This window comes from Stegodyphus dumicola, chromosome 1 (assembly GCF_044657685.1).
Source record: "Stegodyphus dumicola isolate Sdum_Otavi_A_Nest chromosome 1, ASM4465768v1".
Taxonomy (NCBI): Eukaryota; Metazoa; Arthropoda; class Arachnida; order Araneae; family Eresidae; genus Stegodyphus; species Stegodyphus dumicola.
In genome coordinates, this window is record NC_140768.1 from 235,590,344 (window position 1) to 235,615,562 (window position 25,219).

General features: G+C 31.3%; 1 protein-coding gene across 1 annotated transcript; it reads left to right on the top strand.

Annotated features, from left to right (window-relative positions):
* The first annotated feature begins 1,216 nt into the window (after positions 1-1,216).
* LOC118185411 (lysosomal phospholipase A and acyltransferase-like) lies at positions 1,217-24,094 on the top strand. Its single transcript, XM_035355245.2, has 7 exons — positions 1,217-1,481; positions 6,249-6,405; positions 7,766-7,884; positions 11,035-11,133; positions 15,050-15,277; positions 18,699-18,999; positions 22,684-24,094. Exons 1-7 carry the CDS (start codon positions 1,355-1,357, stop codon positions 22,904-22,906), a joined length of 1,254 nt encoding a protein of 417 aa, XP_035211136.1. The 5' UTR covers positions 1,217-1,354; the 3' UTR covers positions 22,907-24,094.
* The last annotated feature ends 1,125 nt before the right edge of the window (positions 24,095-25,219 follow it).

Sequence of the window (25,219 nt, forward strand, 5' to 3'; positions counted from 1 at the left end):
TCGCCGCTAATTGTGCAGTCAAAGAAGATGGCTCAAAGAAACCCTGATAAGATAATCGACACAACGTGTTAACATCAGTCAGATTTATGGCTTTGGGCACGTGTAATATTTCCGTACTGAGGAGTATGCCCTGTGATGGATATTGTGCTAGAAGAGTAGTGTGATTAAGCAAAACGTGTAAATACATAGAAAAGGTTCTGTTAATCCCTCCACTGTTCTCTATGTATTTCTGGACTTAAATACAGCATGTTTAACAGCAGAGCAAGTTGAGCAGACGGTGTAGTGGTTAGGAGAGCCAGTTGCGATATTAAAAGGCCCGGGTTCGAAGCCCGGAGTGGGAATGGATCTAAATTGTCTGTCATTTTATAGGAGGTGGTTAGGGTTATAACGTAAGCCTATTATAATATAACGGTGATTATAACGGTGGCTGCCTAGTAAGTGCTTTCAGAATAAAATGACCACCACTTCTTACCTTAGTAGTGATGAAGGCCTAAAAAGGGCTGATGCTCGCCATTAAAACGAAAGCAGTAGAACGATACTAAAAATGAGACGTTTCCGTCTATCCATTTAAGTGTTATTAACAATTAAATAGTATGAGCCATCATGTATAAAAATGATAAGGTTAGTTTTTCCCTCTGTCTCTTTTGGTTAGCTGCTCCATTTTTAGTTTTGCACCGTGGTATAATCAGCATTGAGAGATTTCTGCGTATTTGGCTTATAAAATGGCCGCCCTGACGAAGTCATAGACGTTTTACATGACAGCTACTAGTCATGTCTAAAGAACGTTCGTCGGATATGGCAGCTATATTAGTTTATTATTCAGTGTGACCCGTTTCCATTTTACGCTGAATAAATTCTTTATCCTTAAGCTAGCTTTAGTTAATTAGGCTATTTTGCCTTGAAATTTGAAATATGAAGAAACGTTTCTGTGTTGTTAGATAAAAAAAGAAGACTAATAACAGATGCAAAATAATAAAATATTTCAGTTAAATACGCATGGTAACACTAATTCTAAAAATATAATGAAATAAGAAAACATTTTCTGCATATTACTCAGCAGGACTTGCGTTACATAATTTATATTAGATATATATTGCAACAAATTTCGTAATAGCTTAAAAGGCATATCAAAGAAAAGATTAAGATATTAAAAAACAAACAAACAAAACAGAAAAAAGCTCTGCGTTAACATATCAGTGTAGTATCACACAATTTCAACTCCACGTGACATCAACAGAATAGCATTCGGAAGACGTCGTTTCGCACGTTATTAAAAGCAAATCCGTTTCTCTGCTCTTCGGCGTTTCGAATTTCTGTTTTATTATAGCTGTTAATTATAAATCTTCGAATCGCAATGTTTACTTCTTGTAAGGTTTCTATTTTATCTGTTGGTATAATTTTCCTGGCATTATTGCAGCTACCTGTTGCGGCGTATCATTTAGAGAAAAGACAGGCCGTTTGTCATAGCCCTGTGATATTAGGTATGAATTTCGTAACTTCTTACAAAGATCGATAGCTGTTTTTCTTTTTAATTCCTTTTTTCTTTCTTTCTTTTTTTAATTTGATATGTTTTTAATTAAGCACGTACCTTTTTACGTATATATTTTAAATTGATGAAACAGATTTAACTCTTCCTTGTTAAATTCAAAAATAACTTTCAGTGACTGAAATGATTAGAAATTTTATGGTTATGCTTACTGTTCAAAGTTTTTGATTTATATATTTCCTGTTGTCAAATTATTTTAGAATTCATGAAGCTAGTGCTAAAATAGCCAAGTTCTCTTACCAGTGTCAATTATACAAAGCTCAAAATTTTCCTTTCTTCTTTAACTGCAAAGGCCATTAATGCAGAATTTGCGCATCAGAAAAATTCTGTTTTATTTTAGGTGTTTAACTGACCATTTTTTAAAAATTTACTCCATAAACTGTCAAATTGAACTCAAAATGTGCAGCATGAATGTGTTCCTGAATGAAGTGGTATTTATTCAAACTTTTTTGTTAAAATATGTACAAACATGATCCGGATGTAATACAGAAATTTTACAAAAGTATTATGTTTGTTAGTGTTTGAGTAAAACAGATGTAAACAATGAAATAACTTTTGCAAAAGCATATCTAGAATATTTTTTTCGAATTAAAAAATTTTATTAAAATTTTATAATCGGCACATATGTGTATTTAAATATCTTATTAATTTGTAGACATTAAATATTTTTGGAAGCAAGAAAGACTGAAAAAGTATCAACGCCTTCGCCGAGAATCGAACCACGAACCTTTGAAATAGCGGCTCATTGTGCTGACCACTACGCCACGAAGAGACACGCTAGAGCAGCGGGAGAAATACCTTATATATTGCCCTTTTTAAAGGGCGACTGTGCTTTTTAGGGGACCCAATCGCCAAATTCTGGATGTGGAGAATCCTCATCCAACACCCCTTTTTTAGTTCGTGCGCCACTGTAAAGACATTAGTTATTTTGGAGGCGAGAGAGGGGAGAAAAAATGAGCAAATGCCTTCGCCGGGAATTGAACCACGGACCTCTGGATGCCGGCCCAGCGTGCAGAGCCACTACACCGCTAGGAAAGCGGGAGAAATACCTTATAAATTTAAATAAAGAGTCTTTTTCTGTTAGACCTGTAATTTCGCTTTATTAACTGTTTTTTCCTCTGTTCCCTTCACCATTGAGCAGTTCATGTAAATTCAGAAGATTTCTTTTATTTACTTCTGTTTAGTTTATCAGTTTATCCACAGTTTTGAAGCAGTATATGCTAATATTTTACTTAAAAAATTATAAGCTGAATATTTATCAAAAATTGAAATTTTTAGTATAATCAAGAATAAAAGCACATCTTCGTTAATGATACCCAGATTACTGAATTTATTAATCCTGAAGATTGCATTTTCTCCATGCTTTTATGCTTTTAGAATGGATTTTTATGCTTTTTTCAGGATGATCTAGTTCTCTAAGGTAAAATTCCATCTAAAGTAGTTGATCTGTAAATTAAAAAGAATGCTTAAAAGTATTTATACTTCGTCTTTTATATACATTCAAAGAATGAATTAAATACAGTAGTTAGAGAAGCCAAATCCAATAATATTTACATTTGTCTTGTTAGATTGGTGCCATTATACCAAGACCTATCTTGCCATTAGCGAGGTACAAAATGATTTCATGAAAAACATCACAAATCACCAAACAGTTTTCCTTCGCTAAATAATTAATAATAAAAGGTTTTATATAAAGCAATGCATTCTTAGAATAAATAGTAAAAGGAATTTATTTAAATAGTTTAATTTTTTCATTAGCAAAGATATTATGTGAAGCAGTGTATGTTAACAACTTGAAAAAATGTGCTAAAACTTCTGATTTCTGAACTAGAAAATGTGATACGTTCTAGAAATGATAAAATGCTGAACTATTTAAATCGGCAGTTAAAATCTTTTTGATCAGTTCTCTATTCAAAGTATTCTTACCTTCCTAAGCTAAGTAAGTAACATGCGTAATTTTAGTGAATTGCAATATTAAACAGCAGCAGAGTTTTTTTAGCTGCATATACTTGCTTACCTATTCCAGACAGCAGTATGCTGTGTTGTTAGGAATACGGTAGAAAAGTTTATAGCCGGGTGTCCCTTGATATTTTTGGCGCTTTTTTTAAGACAAGAATGACTCCTAGAAGCAATATTTCTAAGATAGCTGTTACCAAAAACGTATGTTAAGAAAGCAGCAAAAGTACTTACCCTCTGGAGGTTCTTGGTTATGTCTTATTTTAGCGTTAGATGATTGTAGCAGATGCAATTCTTTACTACAGTTCATGTCCTTCGGTTCCTGAGATGCCCCACAGACTCCCCTAACTTAGGAATCAAAAATTTCATCTCTTGCTTAATCTGTCTGCACATGTTCTCAATTGTTTTAGTATGGGGGCCAGTTTTGTATCTGAATTTTTAAGCGCATTAGTTGTTTATTAGACTACTGAAAATCTAAACTATAAAAGATTATACAAAAATTTAAGAAATATTTTTTCATTTACGTTTATCCAGATTAATTATGGCTACAGCTTAAAACTCTAAAAGATTATCTCAAACTATAAATGTATTTTTTGTATTTGCATTAATCTAAATTTATATTTATGTTCAATTTATATTATTTTCTTAGTTGATGTTTTCTTAGTGTGTTACAATTTTAGCAAATAAATCAGTTAATTAGTTAAACAGTTTAATTTATAACTTAAAATATTAAAAAAATAATTAATGGAATAATAATAAAATGCTAAAAATACACGTAACAGTCAACAGAGCATAAGAGCTTTCGAGTGTTCACATATATTGAACAATCTTTTACCCAGATTGAAAAATGATGAAAAGTTTAGCATTTGTACCACTAGGTGATAAATCTTAACTTGGTAGTCCAGAATATTAATCTCAAAATCCTGTAAACTTGTCGAGACCAAGAAAATCAGAAAAATAAAAGTTTGGTAAACTTTAGTTTGCTTTCAGATTTTCTCCTTTTACACATTTATCGAGCTCCTGTAGTGGGATATTCTACATGATCCCAATTTCTTTAGCATAAATATATATAGGCGGCCAGTGTAACTCTGATTAAAAAATCCGGTTATAACCACGTGCAGTGCTGATAAGGACCACGTGTTTCTGAGACTCCTTCCCCTTTATTTTTCTTCTTCTTAGGTATTTCTTTCTCCTGATGAGGAGGGACCTTTAGCTGCCCTCGGAATCGATTGAGTGTTTCAATATACTTACGCTAAATACAAGGTTGTTTTTACGATTTTGATAAATATATGTGCTTTCATCATTCTTATTACTACTGGTAAAGGATTACTTATTATTTGTGAAAACTCCAAAGCATCTTGTACTATGACAGGCATCACGCATATTTGGGTATTTCCTTTTCATTATGCTTCCGCCCTCCATTTCGCAAGCTGTGTCATGATTATCAACAAACTGGCAAAACTCAGACCATCATCAATGGCCTTCACGATCACTTAGAGTTTACTTATGATGAGAAGAGCTCTGAGTAAAGTACGTGTTATTTTGTTAACAATTCGTAATTACTCATAATTCTCTTATCACGAGAAAAGCTCCGACCGTTCTACAAATTAATATACTTTCTTTTTTCCAAACAAAATTGTTATTTACCTATAAGAGAGGAAGCTGTATAGTTTCATAAAGAAAGATGCATTTTATCTTGCATTTGAATATGTGAAAGAGGCCATTAAGTAAAGCTACATTCCAGTGAAAGCATTTAGAGGGGCAATGGGAAAAGTTGTTAGTGGAAATAAAAGCATACCTTTCAATAACTTCTGAATAATGTTTGTAATAGCGTAGTTATTTATATATTGGGTAAAAGATTTAATGTCGGTAAGTTGTGGAAGAAGCAACTTAGACTTTATAAAAATACAGCTATTGGCTGGAACAGTTTTATGAGAGAAATGAATTCTCTGCACCTAATCCGACAACCAAATAAACAAATATGTGGGGCTGTAAAAATTGTGAAAGTAAATGAAAATCTATTTGTATAGGGAAAACACAAATCACCAGCACGTTTCTTCCACAACACTGAATATTTGGAAGCTTATCCCAAGGAACTGGTGAATTCTTTATCACGCAGGTTCCAAATAGAGATCAGTCACCTTCATGACAAAAGTCATCAACCATGTGCGCAAGAGGGATCGACGATATACTAAATACATAGATTTATTAAATACACTGGTGAGCATATAAAACAGAAGAATAGGAAAAAGCAGGTTGAAGATGTTTTACCCTGAGCCATAAATATCATTTTACTGATACAATAACAGCTGCTCATTTACAAAGTGCTAAAAGGCTCTGGTGCTTTGCTAAGTGGCAGAATAAAAATCAATGAGGCTCGATTTGCCATCATCATCTTGTGGAGCTAATGTAATAAATGTCCTTGCGGTGATAAAAACTCTTCTGATGTGATATTAAAAGCAATCATGGAAAAGTGTATCTTACATATAAACTTGACTATCAACTTGGAGTTTAAAAATTGCGAGCCATGGTAATAAGGAAGTACCCATATCTGTGTATTTAATATTTAATCTATAAATGATTCATAACATATGCATGTGAAAATGAGTGATAGAACAAGCAAATGAAATTTAAAAAAAACTCATTTTTTGCATTACGATGCAGAAAAATGTTCTTAGTTTTTTTCTTTGATTGTTTACATTTTATATTTAATTTCTTTTTCTTCTGTATAAACATTTGTTTGCAGTGCCCGGTGATGGAGGTAATCAGTTGGAGGCAAAACTGGATAAGCCAGAAATTGTTCATTACTTCTGCAATAGGAAGACAGAAAATTATTTTAGCTTATGGTTGAATCTTGAATTACTTGTTCCATATGTTATTGATTGTTGGATTGACAATATGAGGTAATGATTATTAATAATTTAACTGTAGACTGTATTTAATAAAACACAGTGGGTTATTTCTGCTATGTATTATATAACGATAATTTAAATTAGTTAAATTTTGTACTTTATTATTAAAGTGGCCACTGCTAGTAGTCACCAAACCTGGCCAACTTAATCACTAAATTTGGGAAATGCAACTTATTTAATTCCACCACCTTACTTTTAATTGTTACTAAATTCTTGTGTGGAGGCCAATCTAATTTATAACTGGTCACTAAATTTTTATTTTAGACCCACTGATTGTTGTTGTTTGGATATAAAAAACCAGTTAGATGTATCATACTATAGTGTTTAAAATCCTCATTATACACACAGTACCAATTCAGAAGTCAAACAACAAAAATCAGCGTTAATTTTCAAAATTGTTATTGTGTCTTAATTATATACACAGTAATCATAAAAAATAGTTTTTTTTAGAGCAAATTAAATTACTTTTTAGTTAACATGCATAACAGAAAATAATTCCCGGTAGCAAAGTATTAATTTCATACTCCAGCATACTTTGAATTGTCATTATATTAATGAAACAGAGTCTAGGATATGTTTATAAATTTGTTAGCTGAGAACCAAACTTAACTTCTATCATATCTGTGAATGTGAAGCATGGTTGGCCACTATTGTTTGGAACACATTCTTTAAGTCTGGTTTGAAAAGTAGATTTATACCCAAAAATGTTTACGATAGTGGGCAAAAAGTTGCATTCAGTGCTATGTTTCAAACAGGTAAATTAATTAGAAGCAAAAAAATGATAATTTAACTACATTTTACTCTTTATTTTACTTTTACAACTATTTTACTTTTTAACTACGTTTTACTTTTTATTTCAGAGCTGGCAATTAACATGTTAAATAAAGATGAATAAATTCTCCTCTAATGAGTAATTTTACGTGTTAAATATGCTAGTTCGTGTTTAATCTACAACTTGGCTTGATTTAAAGATATTTTGTCATATATATTTTTAATAAAGTAGACATAATTCATTTGTGTGTAATTTTGAAAATAAACTTTCATTACTTAAATATGCTGCATTTTTGTTTAATTCCATCAAAAAGTAATACATATTTAAATGGTTATTACTTATTACAGTTTAATACTAATTAACTTTTACATATTTTTATTTATTTCTGTTATTTTTTTTTTTTTTTTGAAAAATAAATAGAGTTCTTTAATTTTGCTTACATAACGAATTATTTTTTTCTTTTCTGCTATAAAAAATGTATTTGACCATTATATGATACGTAAAAGTTTTACTTTTTACTTTTTTTATACTTTTTTACTTTTTTTTCTGTACTCAAGTTTGATTTATTTCATAATTAAGGATGGTTTATGATAATGAAACAAGAACAACATCTAATTCCCCTGGTGTGGATATTAGAGTACCTGGTTTTGGTAATACTACGAGCGTTGATTGGCTGGATCCTAGTGAGATATCACCCAGTATGTTTGTAGATTTTTTTTTTTTTTTTTTTTTTTGTTATTTTAAGAGTGTTAAGATTGGATAGCAGGCTAAAATGACATTTTCAATCTCTGTTTTTTACTATTTGTTTAAATGCTGCATTCTTTCTTTATTATTATATAACATTTAAACTGGGCATTTTTCAGTTAACTATGTCAAAATATAAATACCAATGCAAAATCTACGGGAGATAAGAAATGAACCCAAACGATATATTCATAAAAGGAATCCTTTTTAATAAATTCAAAATAAATGCAAGCTAGAAAGTGCAGAAATTCACAATCAAAAATTATTCTAAAAAACCATAGCGCAACAGCTGTCAATGATGGCCTGCAAGGATCTGTGTTTCTGCTTTCTAGACCGCGGAAAGCGTCTCGGAGTGCATTAGCATCTATCCCGGACAAGTGGCCAGCTTGATGCAGGATCCCCGGTGTATGGTCTCGAAGCAAACTTGGTATTCATTTTATCTACCCATTCAAGGAATGGAAGGCTGATTCAACCTTGACCAGCCCAGGAATCGAAGCCCGGACCTGTGATGCTGCTAGTCACTGCGCCACCAGGCTTATCAAAAGTTATTCTAATCAACAGTTATATGATGATCATTACTAGCTCCATTTCACAGAATTACTGGTCGCAGCTATTAGTAATTTGGCATATTAGTCATGCTGCTAATTCTTTTTTTTTTTTTTCCTTTCTTCTTTAAAGGCAGTTTAAAAAAATGGCAAGTGAAATATCTCAGAGTGAAAATTACTGAAACGGGGTGTCATTCTTGACCCTTATATGCAATTATGTTTCATTACATAGGTACTTCTAATGTGCAGCACAGTGGCTACTTAGTGCGCTGCTAACTGAAAAGCTCTTTGAACTGTAAGCATTTTCTTCAAAACCTGCAGTTGATTAAAAACGATTGCAGAGGATTCAATCATCATAATATGTTACGGTAAAAGATAGATAGTGAGATTAAATGTTTCAGTGACTTTAAATAAAAATAGGAATTTATCTCTACAGTTCAATCAAAAATCTCTTAAAGAGAATTTATCAAAATTTTTTTAAAACTAGAATTGCAGTATTCAGTGAATGAATGTTTCTTTTCCACATAATTATATTATTTCTGTGTTTTGAAATGAGCTTTTAATGTATGCTTTGAATGTGAGGTAAATATAGCTTTTTTACTACTGCTAATTTTAAGAAATGTGCAATTTCGTTTTAAGCAATTTTTTTGATATATTACATTTTAAAATCCTTTTAGTAGCGCACTATGACTATTACTGAGTTTTCATAATTTACTGAACTTTCAAAATAATTAATTATCAAGCAATGAGATTTACGACTTTAAACAAACCACTTGTCTCATATCTTGCCAAACTTGAAAAATACTTGTGAAACCTGAGATAGATAACGCAATCAAGTATATACATACGCATGTTAAAGTTCGTAAAGTCACAATATCTAAAACACAGAATTAGGTTAAAATGTAGTTTTTAAGGAGTACCTTTGAAAAACTGTTGCAAGTCTATCTTAACATTTTGATTTTTTTGAAGTCTTTGATTTGAGTTCTGTCTCAAAAGCATAATTGACGCCAATCTGCCATGTAGAATGCTAGAAATAGATCAGACACTATAAGTATTAGTAACAGTACTTAGTAAAAAGCAAGATCCATCTAATGGCTACTAGTAAATGTTCGATAGAGTTATATGATTTGTGCTGTACCACAGCTAAACCATCCTGGCAGGTTTTACTTACATAAATGCCATTGCTTTTATTTGCACGCTTTTATGCTTTGCTTGTCTCGTAGCACAAATGGATCATTTTCGGTCTATTATGCCATTTCATATTTATATATTGGTGGTATCAGATTGGTTCAATGAATATTTAAGAGTTCCATATATATATTATATATATATATATATATATCTTGTCTCAGTGTTTACTGATGCATTCACACTTCATAAAACAACTGTGAAACACTTAGGCATTTCACGCTTGTACTATGATTTGATTCCAAAATCAAAGAGTTATGAACTGCTGTTTTGCATATAATTAAATTGATAACATTTCATGTAATTAATATTGGTTATCATTAAATGATGGCAGTGATATTAATTATTGAATTGGTTTTTCAATTTTTTTCAGTTTATATATTAACTTTTAAACTAATTAATAGCAAAATTAAATTAATACTAAATATTGAATTGATTGCTTAATTTTTAATTAACTTTTAAAGTTTAAATTTTTTTATTAAAATTTTTTAAACTTCAATTGATTGTAGAATTTTTTAAAAATTAGATAAAGAAACAGATAGTACTAAATAAAATAGCACATATTTCTTGCGTACTGTTATTGACCGGACATTGCACTGGCTTTTGATAAAATAAAAATAACAGCATTTGGGAGGTAATGTTAATCTATAACCTGTATGATGGAGGACTAGAAGATCACATTTTACCTAATTAATTACTTTTATTTTTATGTATATTGTCGTGTATCTCATTGGTAGCTTTCAATTTTATTAAAAATATGAGACGTGTTTGTTTTTTGAAATACAACCAAACCATTATTGCGAATGATCATGTGTTTGTAAAGTGCTTGCAAAAAGCATATTTTATTTGTGGATCTATAAAACCTGAATTACCTGTCACACACAAATCTTTTATTGTACCAATGGAAGAATTATTTAAATTTCTCTAACTTCAGTTTTTTCTAATGCTTCATGAGGTTCTAACATTTTGGCCATTTAAATTTTACATTTTCTGTATGTAAAATTATATGGAAAGAATGGTCTTCCAAAAATATGTATGACATTCATTTAAATTAAATTTACATTGTGTTAATATTTCCTTGGGTCATAATTAGCGAGCTTTAACTGCTTGAATCAACATACCAAATTTGAGAATATATTACAATTTTTGAGCTTCAGAAAAAATCCTAGGTTGATTAATAAAAATCATTTCAGTGTTGGTATACATCTACAATCAAACGTCTGATTTTTAAGCAGATTTAGCGCCTAGTAGTGTCAAATCAACATTTAGAGGTGGAGTTAAACTAATTTTTTTGTGGAATTATGTGCTTGATAATCTATTATTTAGTAAATATAACGATACAGTTGTTATACTTGATAATTTTATGTTCAGGTTCTTATTTTGTGAACATCATTGATATACTAGTAACGCAAGGTTATACAAGAGACGTAGATATTCGAGGTGCTCCATATGACTTCAGGAAAGCTCCAAGTAAGTCCATAAACTATCAATTTAATCAAAAAGTAAAAAAAATAATGTAGTTGAAATTGCATATTATATTACTATTACGTCCCTTTTATTCTTCTTCCATGTTTATAGTATTATGAAATTGCACATAATCAATGAATATTTGATAGTTAGGCCTTCTTTAGTTTGATATTCAAAACTCCAGCATTTTGACATTTGTCATTACCTTTCTCAAAGAAAATTTAAGATATATATAAGAAATTTTAAAATATAAAATAAGTGAGAAAGTATTATATTTCTGAAATGAATATTTCAGCCACTTTCTTTAAAAGTATGTAAGTCCATTTTTGACAAAAAAGTTAGTCAATCATAACAATAAGTGAAAGCTGCTATAAAACTTCATTTGATGAAAATGTGGATTTTAAAACACTAGATTATCCTCCATACGAGAAAGACCACAAAAATTTAAAAATACAATGCTAGCATAGCACCTTTATATCATCATACCAGGACCATCACATCCGAAAAATTCAACGATTACTACCTTATATTTTTTCAAAACATCATGAATATTTTCAAAAACTTTGTCATAATGATAAAAATTAAAAATGGCATATATTAATATAAAGTTGTAATTAAAGAAATTTTAATGGCATTGCTTAAATATTGAACTAAAGCCTTTTAATTTTGTTTTTTGACATATTTAATGAAAATTTCTTAAAAAGATTGGTTTGATTCAATTGAAATTCCACGTTTAATATTTCATCAATGTATGATTTTTCACATTTTGTTGACTCTGAAAATGGTGTAAGTCCACTTGAAGTCATAAAAGGTATAAATTTCTTTTAAGCAATACTTAAAAAACCATCACATTATAAATTTAAATCAATTTAATATTTAAGATCAGATGTTTCTAAATGCTTTGAGTATCTGTTCTGACAGAAGTAGTCTGCATAAAATTCATTTATAAAGTTACCATTAAACATGCTTTTCGTATGTTTTGTTATGATTTAAAAAACTCAACTAACAAGTTCTTATTTAACATAAATGATATATTTAACATAATGACTCATTACGTGAGTATTATAATTTTCACTTCATTTATTCTCTCAAATAAGTACTCAAATAATAGAAAATTCCCAATTTTCTTATTAAAGTAGCACATATAAACTTCAAACCTACTTTCAACTTAACAGACATATAATTATAACTGTCCTAAAGTAGCCTAAAGTTCTGAGATATAAAGTTTTGAGCTTAAAGAATGTTTCTACAGTACAAGTTTATTTAAATGCTATGCAATTTAAATCAAAGGTATTTCCTTGTGACACAATAGAGTTCCGATATCTCGATTATTCATAATGAGGGTTTTTTTTTTTTCTGTAAACCATCAAAATTTCGTTTTGAGGAAAATTCAGCATAGAAAATTTTTCTTATATTTATATATACATTAAATGTAAGATTTCCTTTAAAAGAATTATTTTACGGTTAAAACACAGTCATTACCAATTAGTGACTTCTCTCAGTAAGGCAGAAATTCTTGCACAAGCATATTGAAGAGCTGCTAGCAGTAGCACTGCACGGACTGGTATCAGACATCTGAACTGAATTGGCTATACTGCCAAGCCTTTCAGTAGAACTGGGAGATTCTTCATTTTTTTCATCGCATCTCTGTCTTTATATTTTTAATTTATACTCATGTCCATAAATTAAAGCTAATTCAGAATCTCACAGAAATCGAACTCTAATGCAAAAATTTCACTTGTATAATCATAGCACAGATCCTCAAGAATAATATGCAAATTACAGGACGCCATCATATGACGCCTATAGTACGTCATAATGATGAGAGTGCAAGAGAATAATATGCAAATTACAGGAAGCCATCATATGACGCCTATAGTACTTCATAATGATGAGAGTGCAAGAGAAATGTATATAAGAAATGGTAGCAAAAGAAGCAAAATTACTCACAAGCATTCTGTAAGCCGCTCAGTGCCACAACCGAATAGCTATCCTGTAATGTGGGTCATCTGTAACGTGGCAGCCATGTGGATTATTAGCCACCTGTAATGTAGGGGCATTTAGACGGAAGTATCCGAGGAACTTGGGTTAGTCCAAAGCGTCATCTCTAGGCTTTGGCAACGATTCAAAAATGATGGAAATGTCAATAGACGTTAGAATACAGATCACCCCGAGTTACCACGCTGAATGACGATGGGCATTTGGCAGTAACTGTCAAAAGAAGCAGAAGGAACACAGCATTAGACCTATCTCATCAGCTATCTTCAGCCATGAGTATGACAGCTTCAAGGCACACCGTGCATAGACGTTTGGGACAGACTGGTCTATATGCTCGCAGGCCTGTCAGATGTGTTCCGCCACGGAACTCTCTGTCAGCAACTGTTAACATGGAGTAGAGAACATGCATTGTGGACATCGTCACAGTGGATTTATGTGATATTTTCCGGAGAGTCCAGGTTTAGCTTGCAGTTTGATTCGCGTCGGACTTTCATATGGAAAACTCCAGGTACCCACTACCAAAAGACGACATAATTGAACGACACCATTACGGTGATGCAGTACCTGCTCGTTTGGGGTGGGATTATACTGGGCTCCAGAACAGATCTGAACATTCATATCTTAACCATGACAGGCCACATTTATCGGAACATCATTCTGGAACAACATGTACGTTTGTTTAGGGGTGCCTAGGGCGCAGAATTTGTGTTTATGGATAACAACTACCATCTTCGCCGTGAAAATATTGTAAAAAAAGCCTTCAGTCTGAAGATATCACTGTATGGAATAGCCAACATTCTCGCCTGACTTGAATCCGATAGAGCATGTGTGGAGCATGCTTGGCCCATGAATTGCAGGCCGCCAAGAACCTCCTACATGTGACTGAAACTTCGGAGAACATTGCTTACTGAGTGAAGTAATCTTCCCTAAGATCAACTTGATAATTTGATACTCAGCGATAGGTTTATGCATGGTATCCTACATACGGTATCTGTTTTGTTCTCTATCTTTTGTTTAATAAATGGGCTTTATGAATAAGTCAGGTTGTTTTGTTTCTGAACCTTTATTTGCAGGAGCTGGCATTATCCTTGATTTATGGACATGATGCATTTAAATCATCTCATTCAAATGTAAAATTGTTGATCACAAACATTTAGGATAAAAATGTTATCAAAACAAATTTTGATCATAGATTTTGGAAATAAGCTAAAATAGCGGCATTGTCAATTGATCGAAAATAACCCCTCAAATTGCGTGAATTTATCTTTCCAAGCAATATTCAACATAATTTATTTGATTAGTTTATATTTGAGTTGAACTATTTTTAATCTGAAGCATTTTATGAAATTTTATCTAATATTTAATTAGTTAATAGTTGTATTTAATTTTACCTTAAATATGTAAATGGTGTATTTCCAAGTTTATGTACGTCATTATACGTATACATTAATTATAAATTTTATTTCCATCGCAAATAAAAGTACTCTATGAATAAAAGCCTTTTCCCCTACTGATTTTTCACGAATATAGAATTTTGATACAAATGCAATTATTCAAAAACCATAACATAACTTCAAATATAATTTTAAGTTATGTTAAAATAATGGATCAAATATTAAATTTATGTATCTTACATCAAAATCATGTTTAACAACTCAATATGCAATATAAATGAACTTCGTATTTATCAAATTTATCAGTGGAGTACTCGTCACTGCGAAGTACAAAAATCTACCAGTTTTTCATATGAGCTATACAAAGTAATTTGAAATTTAGAAATGTCTTTTTAATATTTAAATATTTTAAAAATGTGTCTTCAAGTGGTGATGCATATAATTCACTTACTAAATTGTTTATTGATGTATCCATGTATCCACAAAATTGTATTCCGATTCTTAATGTACTTATTAATTATTTTCAGATGAAATGGCAGACTATTTTAAACGTCTGAAAAATTTAACTGAAGATACATATGAGAAAAATTCTCAGACCAAAGTTACTTTTATCTGTCACAGCATGGGCTGTCCTATCATGAGTTACTTTTTTAACCAGCAGACACAAGCTTGGAAAGATCAATACATTAAAACATTAGTTTCACTTGCAGGAGCCTGGGGAGGTGCAGTGAAAGCTGTGAAAACATTTGCATCAGGTTTGTATTTTTAAATTCGATAATATTTCAGTTTTCGGATTACATTTTTGGTCATTATTTGTATTCACGCTTTTTCTTAAATTAAAGCGTTACAAAATGGTAATTATGTTGTACTTCTGTTCAAAGTTATCTTTACAACTCATAAAAATAATAGTTCACGAAGTAATTAATCAGTTTCCTTTTTGGTGAATGAACAAAATTTCTAACTTACTTATTATTACTCAATGCAGATTGGTTAACCTGTTTCTGAATATTTCTGGAAACAATTTTCTGTGTGATGTCGTTCAGAGCCATAGCAAAAGTGCTTTTTCATTTTCCCTGTTTGATTTCAGTGTTGATCAAATCTAAAAATTTTAATCCGCCAGAAGGTTATTTTGAAGAATCATTGAGATGCAGAGCTGCTGGTCATTTGGAAGCAGTGTAGTCAATTACAGAATTGACAAAATAGTTGAAGTTTTCAAGATGAGCAGTTTTGGGTCTCTCGAAACAATTTTAGATTAGAACGCAGAAAAAAAATTGTAGCTTCAGGATAGGTTTCTTTCTTTGTTAATCATATAACAAGAAGTATCAGGTAGCTGAATTCAGAGCTTGCATATGCTTTTCGAACTGCTGTGTAACACAAATGACATACAAAAGTCTTAATGAGAGAGGTCTGTATGTCAGAAAGTTAATGTTTTATCTTTCACAGATCTCACAATGAAAGATGGTCTTCCTGATTCGATGCAGTAAAAGTCCGAGCACGAATCTGAAACTGTAGTTCTATGTTCCTCCGAGTTGGTCACTCGTATGTCAATAACTTGGGGGGGGGACAGTATGGAGGAGACCACTGTTTCTTCAGGAGTCCGTTAAGGCTCGACAAGGAATGTAATTACACTGTCAGGTCTGTTTCGGATTATGTGATTGTTACATATTAAATATATAACGGTAGTCCTTGGGAGCTTTGGTCTTCTGGGATTTCCTCTGGCACGAAAATCCATGAAAACCGTGTTGCTGCTAGACGGTGTAGGTTGCTGGTATGATCATGATGTGATGTCGATCTATGTTTTGTTAAATGAAGAACATAGTTTAATTTAACATCTGTTTCTGAATGTGTGTATATCTGGAAAGAACTAAGAGTATAAAATATCCCTATTAGCATTAGGGAATATAACTATTCTGTTAACTTACGGAATATGACTATGCTAACTGTGATGGTACAAATGGAAAGGTTTAGAAAGAACGGTGATCATTGGACATAATCTCCTTTGTAAATTTAACAGAACATACCTCTTTGTAAAGATAGCAAGTTAAAGGTTTTCAATTCTGTGTACGCCACTTTAGAAATTGATGTGGATCTTCTTATTCAGAGATGCTAATGTGTGTCCACACTGAGGATAGATGGTTGATGAATTTTCTGCAACTAGACAAATATTCCGTTTTGAACCCGTTAGAAAGGTAATGGGGTGGTGAAGATGCTGTCTTCCCTGCATTGTGATATAAATTTCTTATGTGCAGGAGTTAGGGATGATCATTATTTTAAAATGACAAAGGTCTACATTCCTTTATTTCCAAGATTAAAATTTATTTTTCCTAAAACAGGATTGCCACATATTATTTCAGTTTTATATGCTTTACAGTATAGTCGTATTTCGTAAGCATTCATATTTCAGTTTTCAATTTGTATTTATTATTAAATGCTTTTGTATTAATGTTTTCTGCTATAGGATGCAACTTATTCCCAAATAAAGTCATTTGGTTTTCTTCTGTCATTTTTTAAAAATTAAATTTTTGGTACATTTAAAATGTTTAAAAATAATAAGTTTAAAATAAATTGCTTGTGCAGTTGTTATTAAGTAATTAGCTTTTTTATGCTTTAATAAGTTCCGTACCTTCACACATGGACCTTGCAGAAATTTTTGAAAATGATTATACAGATTTTTTTTTCATTATTCATTAACTGAAATTCAAGATTTTTCAGAGCAAGTTTAAACAGCAGCTTCAAAACGAAATTTTTAAATTACAGTTCAGAATCATTGACAGTTTCATTGCTGTCAATGATTCTGAACTGGATAAAAGAGAATTTTCTATTAAATTTTAGCTGATTACACCAAAGTTTTATTTATACATATGTCTTTGAAGTTACACTTTAAAGTATGAAATTTTTTATTTAACTTTGATATACTGTAATGAATACTTTACTGTTTGGAATTTTCGTTCTGTGTAGACATACATATATGTAATAGATTGGAGAGGATTATTACGTGGATAGAATGATGACATTTGCAAAGAGACGTAGTCATAGGTTCAATATATTTCTATTATTGGATTATACAATTCTTTACACAAATAATCTGATTATGTGTGCAGTACCCATCCCAAAATTTTTGGAAGCTTGAATGTTAAAATAATGCATGATAGACAGAAGGGAGTGCGGCGTGTTACTTTGATGCAGGCAAGCGGGAATGTGTATGAAGCATTCAGAAGAGATAAAAAATTCTGATTTCAATTGAAATCTTTAATATGATTGGCTATATAACATATATACATTGCAGGTTTACGTAAGAAAGCCTGATGGGGATTGATTTTGAAATGACGCACTATATTATAAACAGTCATATATTATAAACAGTAACATTTTTAGGACAGAAAGGGGAAATGTGTAAATTCTAATAATTGAATATAAGGAAAATATAAGAATATAAGGAGCTTTATAATATAAAAATGCAAGAATATAAGGAGCTTTATAATATAAAAATGCAAGAATATAAGGAGCTTCTCAAGAATATAAGGAGCTTTTTCCAATTAAAATTAGAAGATTGTTTTCATTTTTTTATCTTGCGTATATATTTAACAAAAGTAAATTTAATATTTAGAGAATACTCAAAACCAATGTGTTTAAATTACTTATTACTTGCATGAAGCTATGTACTTTATTTTTAAAGGGGTTTGTGACTGAAAATGTATTACTGTTTAATATCTGAGTAAATAATGTCTGCAATTTTTTTCAAAGGGGTTTGTGACTGAAAATGTATTACTGTTTAATATCTGAATAAATAATGTCTGCAATTTTTTTCAAAGGGGTTTGTGATTGAAAACGTATAATTGTTCAATATTTAAAGAAATCATATCTGTAATTTTTTCAGTCGCTGAAGAATCGTTTTAAAAAAACTTGCGTGTAATCAAATTTTGGATTCTTTTGTTTTAACCATTGAAAACAATTTGAATTCAGTCATTTGCCAAATTGATCTGTGATTAAAGTAGAAGCTTAGTAATTTTAGGTAATAAGACGTGCTTTGCAGCTTAAACATTTTTAGTGGTTTTGCGCTTAAAAGTTTTAGTACACTTTTAAGGTTTTCAATTATTAAAACTGAAAATTGCTTCTAACAATTTACAGTATTTCTGTTTTGTTTTAATATTTTCTTTTTTTTTTTTCATTTTGTAGGAGACAATCTTGGAGTTTTTGTTATAAGCCAAACAAACGTACGTAAGGAACAACGTACATGCCCCAGTCTTGCTTACATAATGCCTTCTGACTTGCTCTGGGGTAAAGATGAAATCTTGATGATTACAGCAAATAAAAATTACACTGTATCTAACTATAATGAGTTTTTCCAAGATATTGGTTTTCCTGTTGGATATGAAATGTATAAAGATACATATAAATATGCAAGAACTGGCTTAAACCCTCCTGGTGTTGAAGTACATTGCCTTTATGGCTTGAATGTGAATAATACTGTTGTCAAGTGAGTTATTTTTTACATAAGTATTAAAAATTTGTTTAAAGTTTTTCTCATTGTTCTTTTACAGTGAATATTGGAACACATTTAAGAAGTTGTGGCTCACAACAGCAAAAGGGAGTAAAAAGAAAAAGAAGATCACAGAATTTATAAGTTTTTAAATGCAAACCAATTGACAGTGGGACACAGCTAAAACGAATTTACTTAAATGTGCCTTTCTCATGCACCTGCTTGCTAATTTTATGCTGAAATCCTGAAATCCGCTGAGTTGGCTTTCGTCCCAGAGTATTACATAATCCATACAAAATGGGTTACCAACTCAGCAGTTTAAGACCCTGAGCTAATTTTATACTGATATAAATATTAAAATAGTCAATTTTTTTATTTTTATGTGCATTCTCAAATTGCAGGGGAACAGATAGCGTTTCAATCTCATTCTGGCTTGATGACGATAAAATTGTAAGTGGAGAATCCTCATTATCAACGGTCAGAAGAAAATTTTGTCGAAGAGAGTATTTTGTAGAGACGTTATCAGGTATTTATCCCGCCTTCTTGGCATGTCTTCGTGGTATGGTGTTCTGCACGCTGTACGCATATTCCAGAGTCCGCGGTTCGATTCCCGCCGAAGGCGGTTGCTCATTTTTCATCTTGCCTGCTTTAAAATAACGCCTAATGTTTCTACAGTGGCGCTCGAACTAAAAGGGTTGTTGGATGATGATTCTTCTCATCCAGGATTTGGCGATATTGTCCCCTAAAAACCCCAGTCGCCCTTTAAAAGTGGGAATATATAAGGTATTTCTCCCGCTTTCTTGGTGGGGTGGTCTGCACGCTGGGCGCGAATTTCAGAGGTCCGCGATTAAATTCCTGGCGAAGGCGGTTGCTTATATTTCATCTTGCCTGCTTTAAAAGAATACCTAATGTCTCTACAAAGTTAACTGCTAATTTTCTTTTTTTCTCTTAAATTTTATAAAAAGAATGATTTAAGTTTGGAATCTACTTTATACAGAAGAAAAATAGTACAGTACTTTCAAAATTAGGGATTGGATATATTAATGCGAATGCTCAAATCAATGAAAGACTCTGGGATCCGGCAGAATGACGAAATAAAAAACATCGCGATGCTGTTTAGATTTATATTTTTCGTGAAGTAATGTGACACCAAATTTACAAAGAAGATAACTATTTTTTTGCTATTTTAAATGCCGTTAAGGATGGCTGGCTGAAGAAATATGGCACAAGTTTAAATGATTTCATCAGGTAATCTCAAAGCCTGAGCTCTTATTTTTCAAAATTTTTAATCTGCTATGTCCATTAACTGTAGCCGATGATTATTCAGTTAAATAAATTTAATCTGTGATTATCCATTATAATTACATAAAGAGTGATCTATAATTATCTGCTTAAATTATATCTGAATAATATAATTCTTATTTTTCCCATTGTTCTGTGAGTGTATTAAAAAGTATCCATTTTATACATTTTGATATTTTTTCCTTCCTGATATGCAAAGTGATTAAATAAATTAACTTATTTAAGTTTTATTATTTTCTTGATGAAAGCAGTCATTCATCGTGTATGTGAGTACAAAACTACATTTAAATCACAAAGTAAGTTAAAATATTTTTTCGTATTTTGTTACTTAATGAGGGTGTTATTTAAATATTATTTTTAATGTTTCGTGTTAGTCTTCTTTCCCAATAAATAGGAAGAATTTGCAGAATTACTTATTTTGTGAAAAGGTCATGCATGTTTCTAATAAGCTTGTTTGTACACTTTTCAAATCCTCAGTATTAGGAGTTTTGAGGGGCAGTGTGCATTGTTCTTTTCATCTGGAAAAATTAATTGCAGATGCGTAGAATAGCACTGAAACCTGTATCTAATATACATGCATCTATACATTATTTTGTTTTTTTATATATCTTTGTGTTAAAAACGTTCACAGAAAATGCGTGTACGGCAGTTTTATTTGAAACTTTGAAACACTAAAAGAAATCTAATGATCTTTGAAGTAGTATCGAGATGCATACACAAACTTCCTTTAGTGCTTCTAAATTTCCCGAAACCGTTATGAGAATTTTTTTTATTTCTGTCATAAACCGGACCTTTTTATAGTTTGAATTACATAAAGAACGGCATTATGTAACATTTGGCTGTATGTCACATTTTGTCTATCATTTAGGATAGTTGGAATTTCCTGAAAATATTTGCTCCAAAGAACCAGCTCACAATGCTTACAGAAAGGAACAAATCAAGCTTAAAAGGGGAGGGAAAAAAGCGAAATCACAGTCTAAAATGTCTGGGAAATAACATATTTATGGCAAGTTAAAGATCTGTTTCTGTAATAAGAATTCTATCCATATATGTAATCAGAAGCATTGATTTGAAATATAACTTCCACTTGATTCTACTGCTGGTAGTTCAGTCCGGAGTTCGAATTCCGATGAAAAGGCGTGCTGCATGGGTGTTCCCGTGGTTTTCCCTATGTGAAATGTGTATACGAGTGAGTTTCGTTTACAAAGCGCTCCACGAAGACATCCCGACTCTTAGGCCAGATAGCCGTTTAGTGCTTTTCCATAATCGAATGAACCATATCAAGCCTTACAAGGAACCATACAAGTTATGCTATTTCTGGAGTCATTTTATAGAGTTATTATTTTTCTCGAAGCAGAAAGTATGAAAAATGTGTACTGCCCTTACCGGGATTCGAACTCCGGCCCTACCGGCTGCTAGGCAAATGTAGTAAGGACAGCAAAAAACATCTTGCAACTTTTTTTATTTCTCAGATGCTTAACCACTTATATGTTGTGTGGAGCACTGAAATTAGACATTGTCCATAAATGTTTGCTCAAATTCACGATGAAAGGCACCACTTAAATTATCAAAGAAATTCTTCAGCATACATTTGACCTTTCAGTTAGCTGGTTTATGCCCTTTTTGTTGTAGAGATACTTGTGCGAAGATCGCAGATAAAAACATAAGTTTCTTTATTCAAGAGATGCTGTAAATCCATTTGCATTAGAGCATCCCCTATGCTATTCTGGATGGTGTTATTTTATACATATCTGGTGTACAGAGTTTGTTAATGCCGTCTGACAGCTAGATTTAAGTTGTGTAATTTCCATGCCTGCGACACGACTTTTCCAGTTTCATGATTCATTTTTGTGTTGGATAATTATTATAATCTAGGAACATTTAAAGATTTAATTGAACATTATTTACATGTCAGTTACAAATAAAAGAGTTAAAATTTGTCGATATGATTAGCAGTGGTAAATTTACTTTACATGTATAACTAAAAAAATTGACAGATTTTTTCTAGTGTGAAAAATTAGTACAAAAATAATTTCTGATGTCGACTTTATTAGACTTTTAAATGTTTTCCTATATGCAGATTTGATAATCAAGATTGAGTTTATAATAAATATATGCACTATAGCTGCACTGATATATGCACATTTGCGTATCACATAATATATGCACATTTGCGTATCCTCTTGCATTTTAAATAATAAGCAGTAACACACAAGTAAATCTTAATTATAAGCAAATGCAATATATGTATTCTCCCGAGGAATCATGACATTAAATTTCCTAATTTTCTTGCTTTAAAAGTGTTATTGTTAAATTCTTGTCTATTAATAAAATAAATTTGCATGCACTACTTTGTAATTTTTTTTTTATTTTACACAGGTTGGATTTTCGAAATACGTCCCACTTTCCTGATAATCCAAAATTAATTTATGGTGATGGAGATGGAACAGTGAACATAAGGAGCTTACAAGCATGCTTGCAATGGCAGGGAAAGCAAAAGCAAAAAGTACATCATGCTGCAATATATAATGTGGATCATTTGGGAATACTGGCAGATGATCATACTCTGGAATACATCAAGAATGTCGTTCATCAGTGGTAATCTGCACAACATCTCCACCAGATATCTCATTTGAATTTTTTTTTTGTGTCACATATGTTCTTTTTAGTTCAGAATGACTTTCAAAATTTTTTTTGTAAAGTTTCTTTCGGTTAAATTGTGTTTGCGGATAAAACGAGGTCATACTTTTTATTTTATTTTTTATTTTTTAATTGAAAAAAAAATTATGTAGATTTAAAAAAAAAAGTATTTTTATAATATATTTTCTAAATGTCTACTGACGTACAATAATTCAGGTTAATAATAATACTGCATTAGATGGCAGTATTATAGCTAGGGAAAATGATTGTACTGTTAGCAAATCAAGTCTTCAAAGTGAAGAACGTTAAGAGCCAGACTCCCTTTCTTGTCTAAAACTGCTTGCCATTTTGAATGCTTCCCCTGTCCTTACTCAATTTTTGCATATGCGCTACCCTTAGTCCTTAAAGAAAATTTTCTTTTCTGGGAGTTTTACATCTTAAACAAGCACTTTCTGTGCTTCTCAATAACTGATTGGAATAATACGCATTAAAATAACATCTCCCGAGATTCATAACTTCGCAATAATTTCAGCATGCAGTCCTTCATACTGAAATTATAATTTGCTGCTGCAAATTCAGATTAGCTTATGCAATGTTTCCACTTGCCGCCTTAGCCATAGTTGTTACTCGTTTAGCACTACCCAGGAGGCACGTGGGAATTAAAGATATCACGGACGTAAGTAATATTGCCTAACTTTATAAATGGGTGTCCTTTTTTTATTATTTATCATTGTTCTTGTGTGATACTTGAGCTGTTTTATATTTTTGAATTGATATTTCTAATTAAGACATATGTAACAGCAACAGCATGTTTCCACTTGCTTGAAAAAGTTTTAAAAGCTTTAAAATGAAAAGCAGTTAAAAAAATCTGGGAAAATAAGGAAGTTTTTGCATACAGTTAGGGAACATTAAGAAACAAGTCCTGATCTTTCTTTTTAATAATAAAAATGAGTATTTTAAATAGTAATCTATAAACAAAAATGGTTCTTTGAAAAAGAAGAGAAATAAATAATTTTGTTATGTAATCTTTGTTGCTTCTTAAAAGTAATTTACCTGGCTCGTATTTGAAACAAATTTATTCTCCTATAGCTCTCTTCTTCATTGAATGTTATAATAAAGAAGTATATTAATAAAAATGTTTTCAACCCAATTTAATTCTTAGCTCTTTTGCTATATTTTAAAATGCCATATGGGTAATATGTATTATGAATAGTGTACATCTGTCCTAAATCTGTTTTTAAAAACGCGTTGTTCTTCTTAGAATTTGATTGTTCTTCTTAAATACCCTAACTGCTTTTTTGAATGGTTTGAATACATGCTACCTGTATACGTATATATAAAATCTTTCGTTTTCTTCACCGTAATGAGTAAGATAAATTTTTATATCATTTTTCATGAATTCACTGTATAGTATCTGTTTAGTATTTTTTGTTACCAAACGATTTACTAGTGTGTCTTTGCAACATTAGATGGCGTTGCCGCCTGATGATTCAATTCTGGTTGCTATGGTAACGAACTTTCAACTCATAATTTATGTGATTTGTATTCTATTCTTTTTTGTTTTATTAATTGCTACTGTGCTTGGAGTGATGTGAGCTGTGTCGTCACGTGGACGGCATTCCTTCTATTTCAAAGAGTTATGTAAAATAAACAAGTGATATATTACAGTCCGCTTACCTTTTTTTGTGAATTATTCTTATCATTCCTGGTCCTAGCGACCGGAGAGAAGAGTTAGCAATCTTTGGATATGATGTGATTTATTCAAATATTAGCAAGTTAAATCACTTTCGATTTGTGGATTAATAAACAGCTTAGTGTTCTTTCGATTCGATTTGTGGATTATGCGTGTGACATCTGTGGTGAAATCAGTTTCGTTTTGTGGATTATTCCCGTGGCATGGTGTAGCGTAGAAACCTCAACATTGGGGTGAGTACGTTCCAATATTTCATCTTCTTTTGCTAGAGTTGTTAGTATAATATTTATTGTTATTCATAATGGCTGATTTGAAACCAGTTTTAATTAAAAAGAAGGTTCTAAAAAGCAATATAACAACGTTTAAAGGCAAGGTAAATTCGAATTTAGAACAAGCAGAAATTTTTGAGGTAAAGTTGTTCGAAACGAAACTAAATGCTTTTAACAGTGAGCTTCGTTCTATTTAAGAGGAAATATTTTTGTTGTGTCCTAAAAAGGATTGTGATACATTCATTACGGAACAACAAACAATACAAGAAACTTTAGATGCATTATGGATAACTATAAATAAAAAGTTACAGAA

Bases quoted from the DNA above. Each gene is read 5' to 3' on its own strand.
- LOC118185411 (XM_035355245.2), top strand. From the start codon at position 1,355: ATGTTTACTTCTTGTAAGGTTTCTATTTTATCTGTTGGTATAATTTTC. The intron at 7,885-11,034 runs GTATGTTTGTAG...TTTTATGTTCAG, and splicing joins TCCTAGTGAGATATCACCCA to GTTCTTATTTTGTGAACATC. The intron at 19,000-22,683 runs GTGAGTTATTTT...TATTTTACACAG, and splicing joins GTGAATAATACTGTTGTCAA to GTTGGATTTTCGAAATACGT.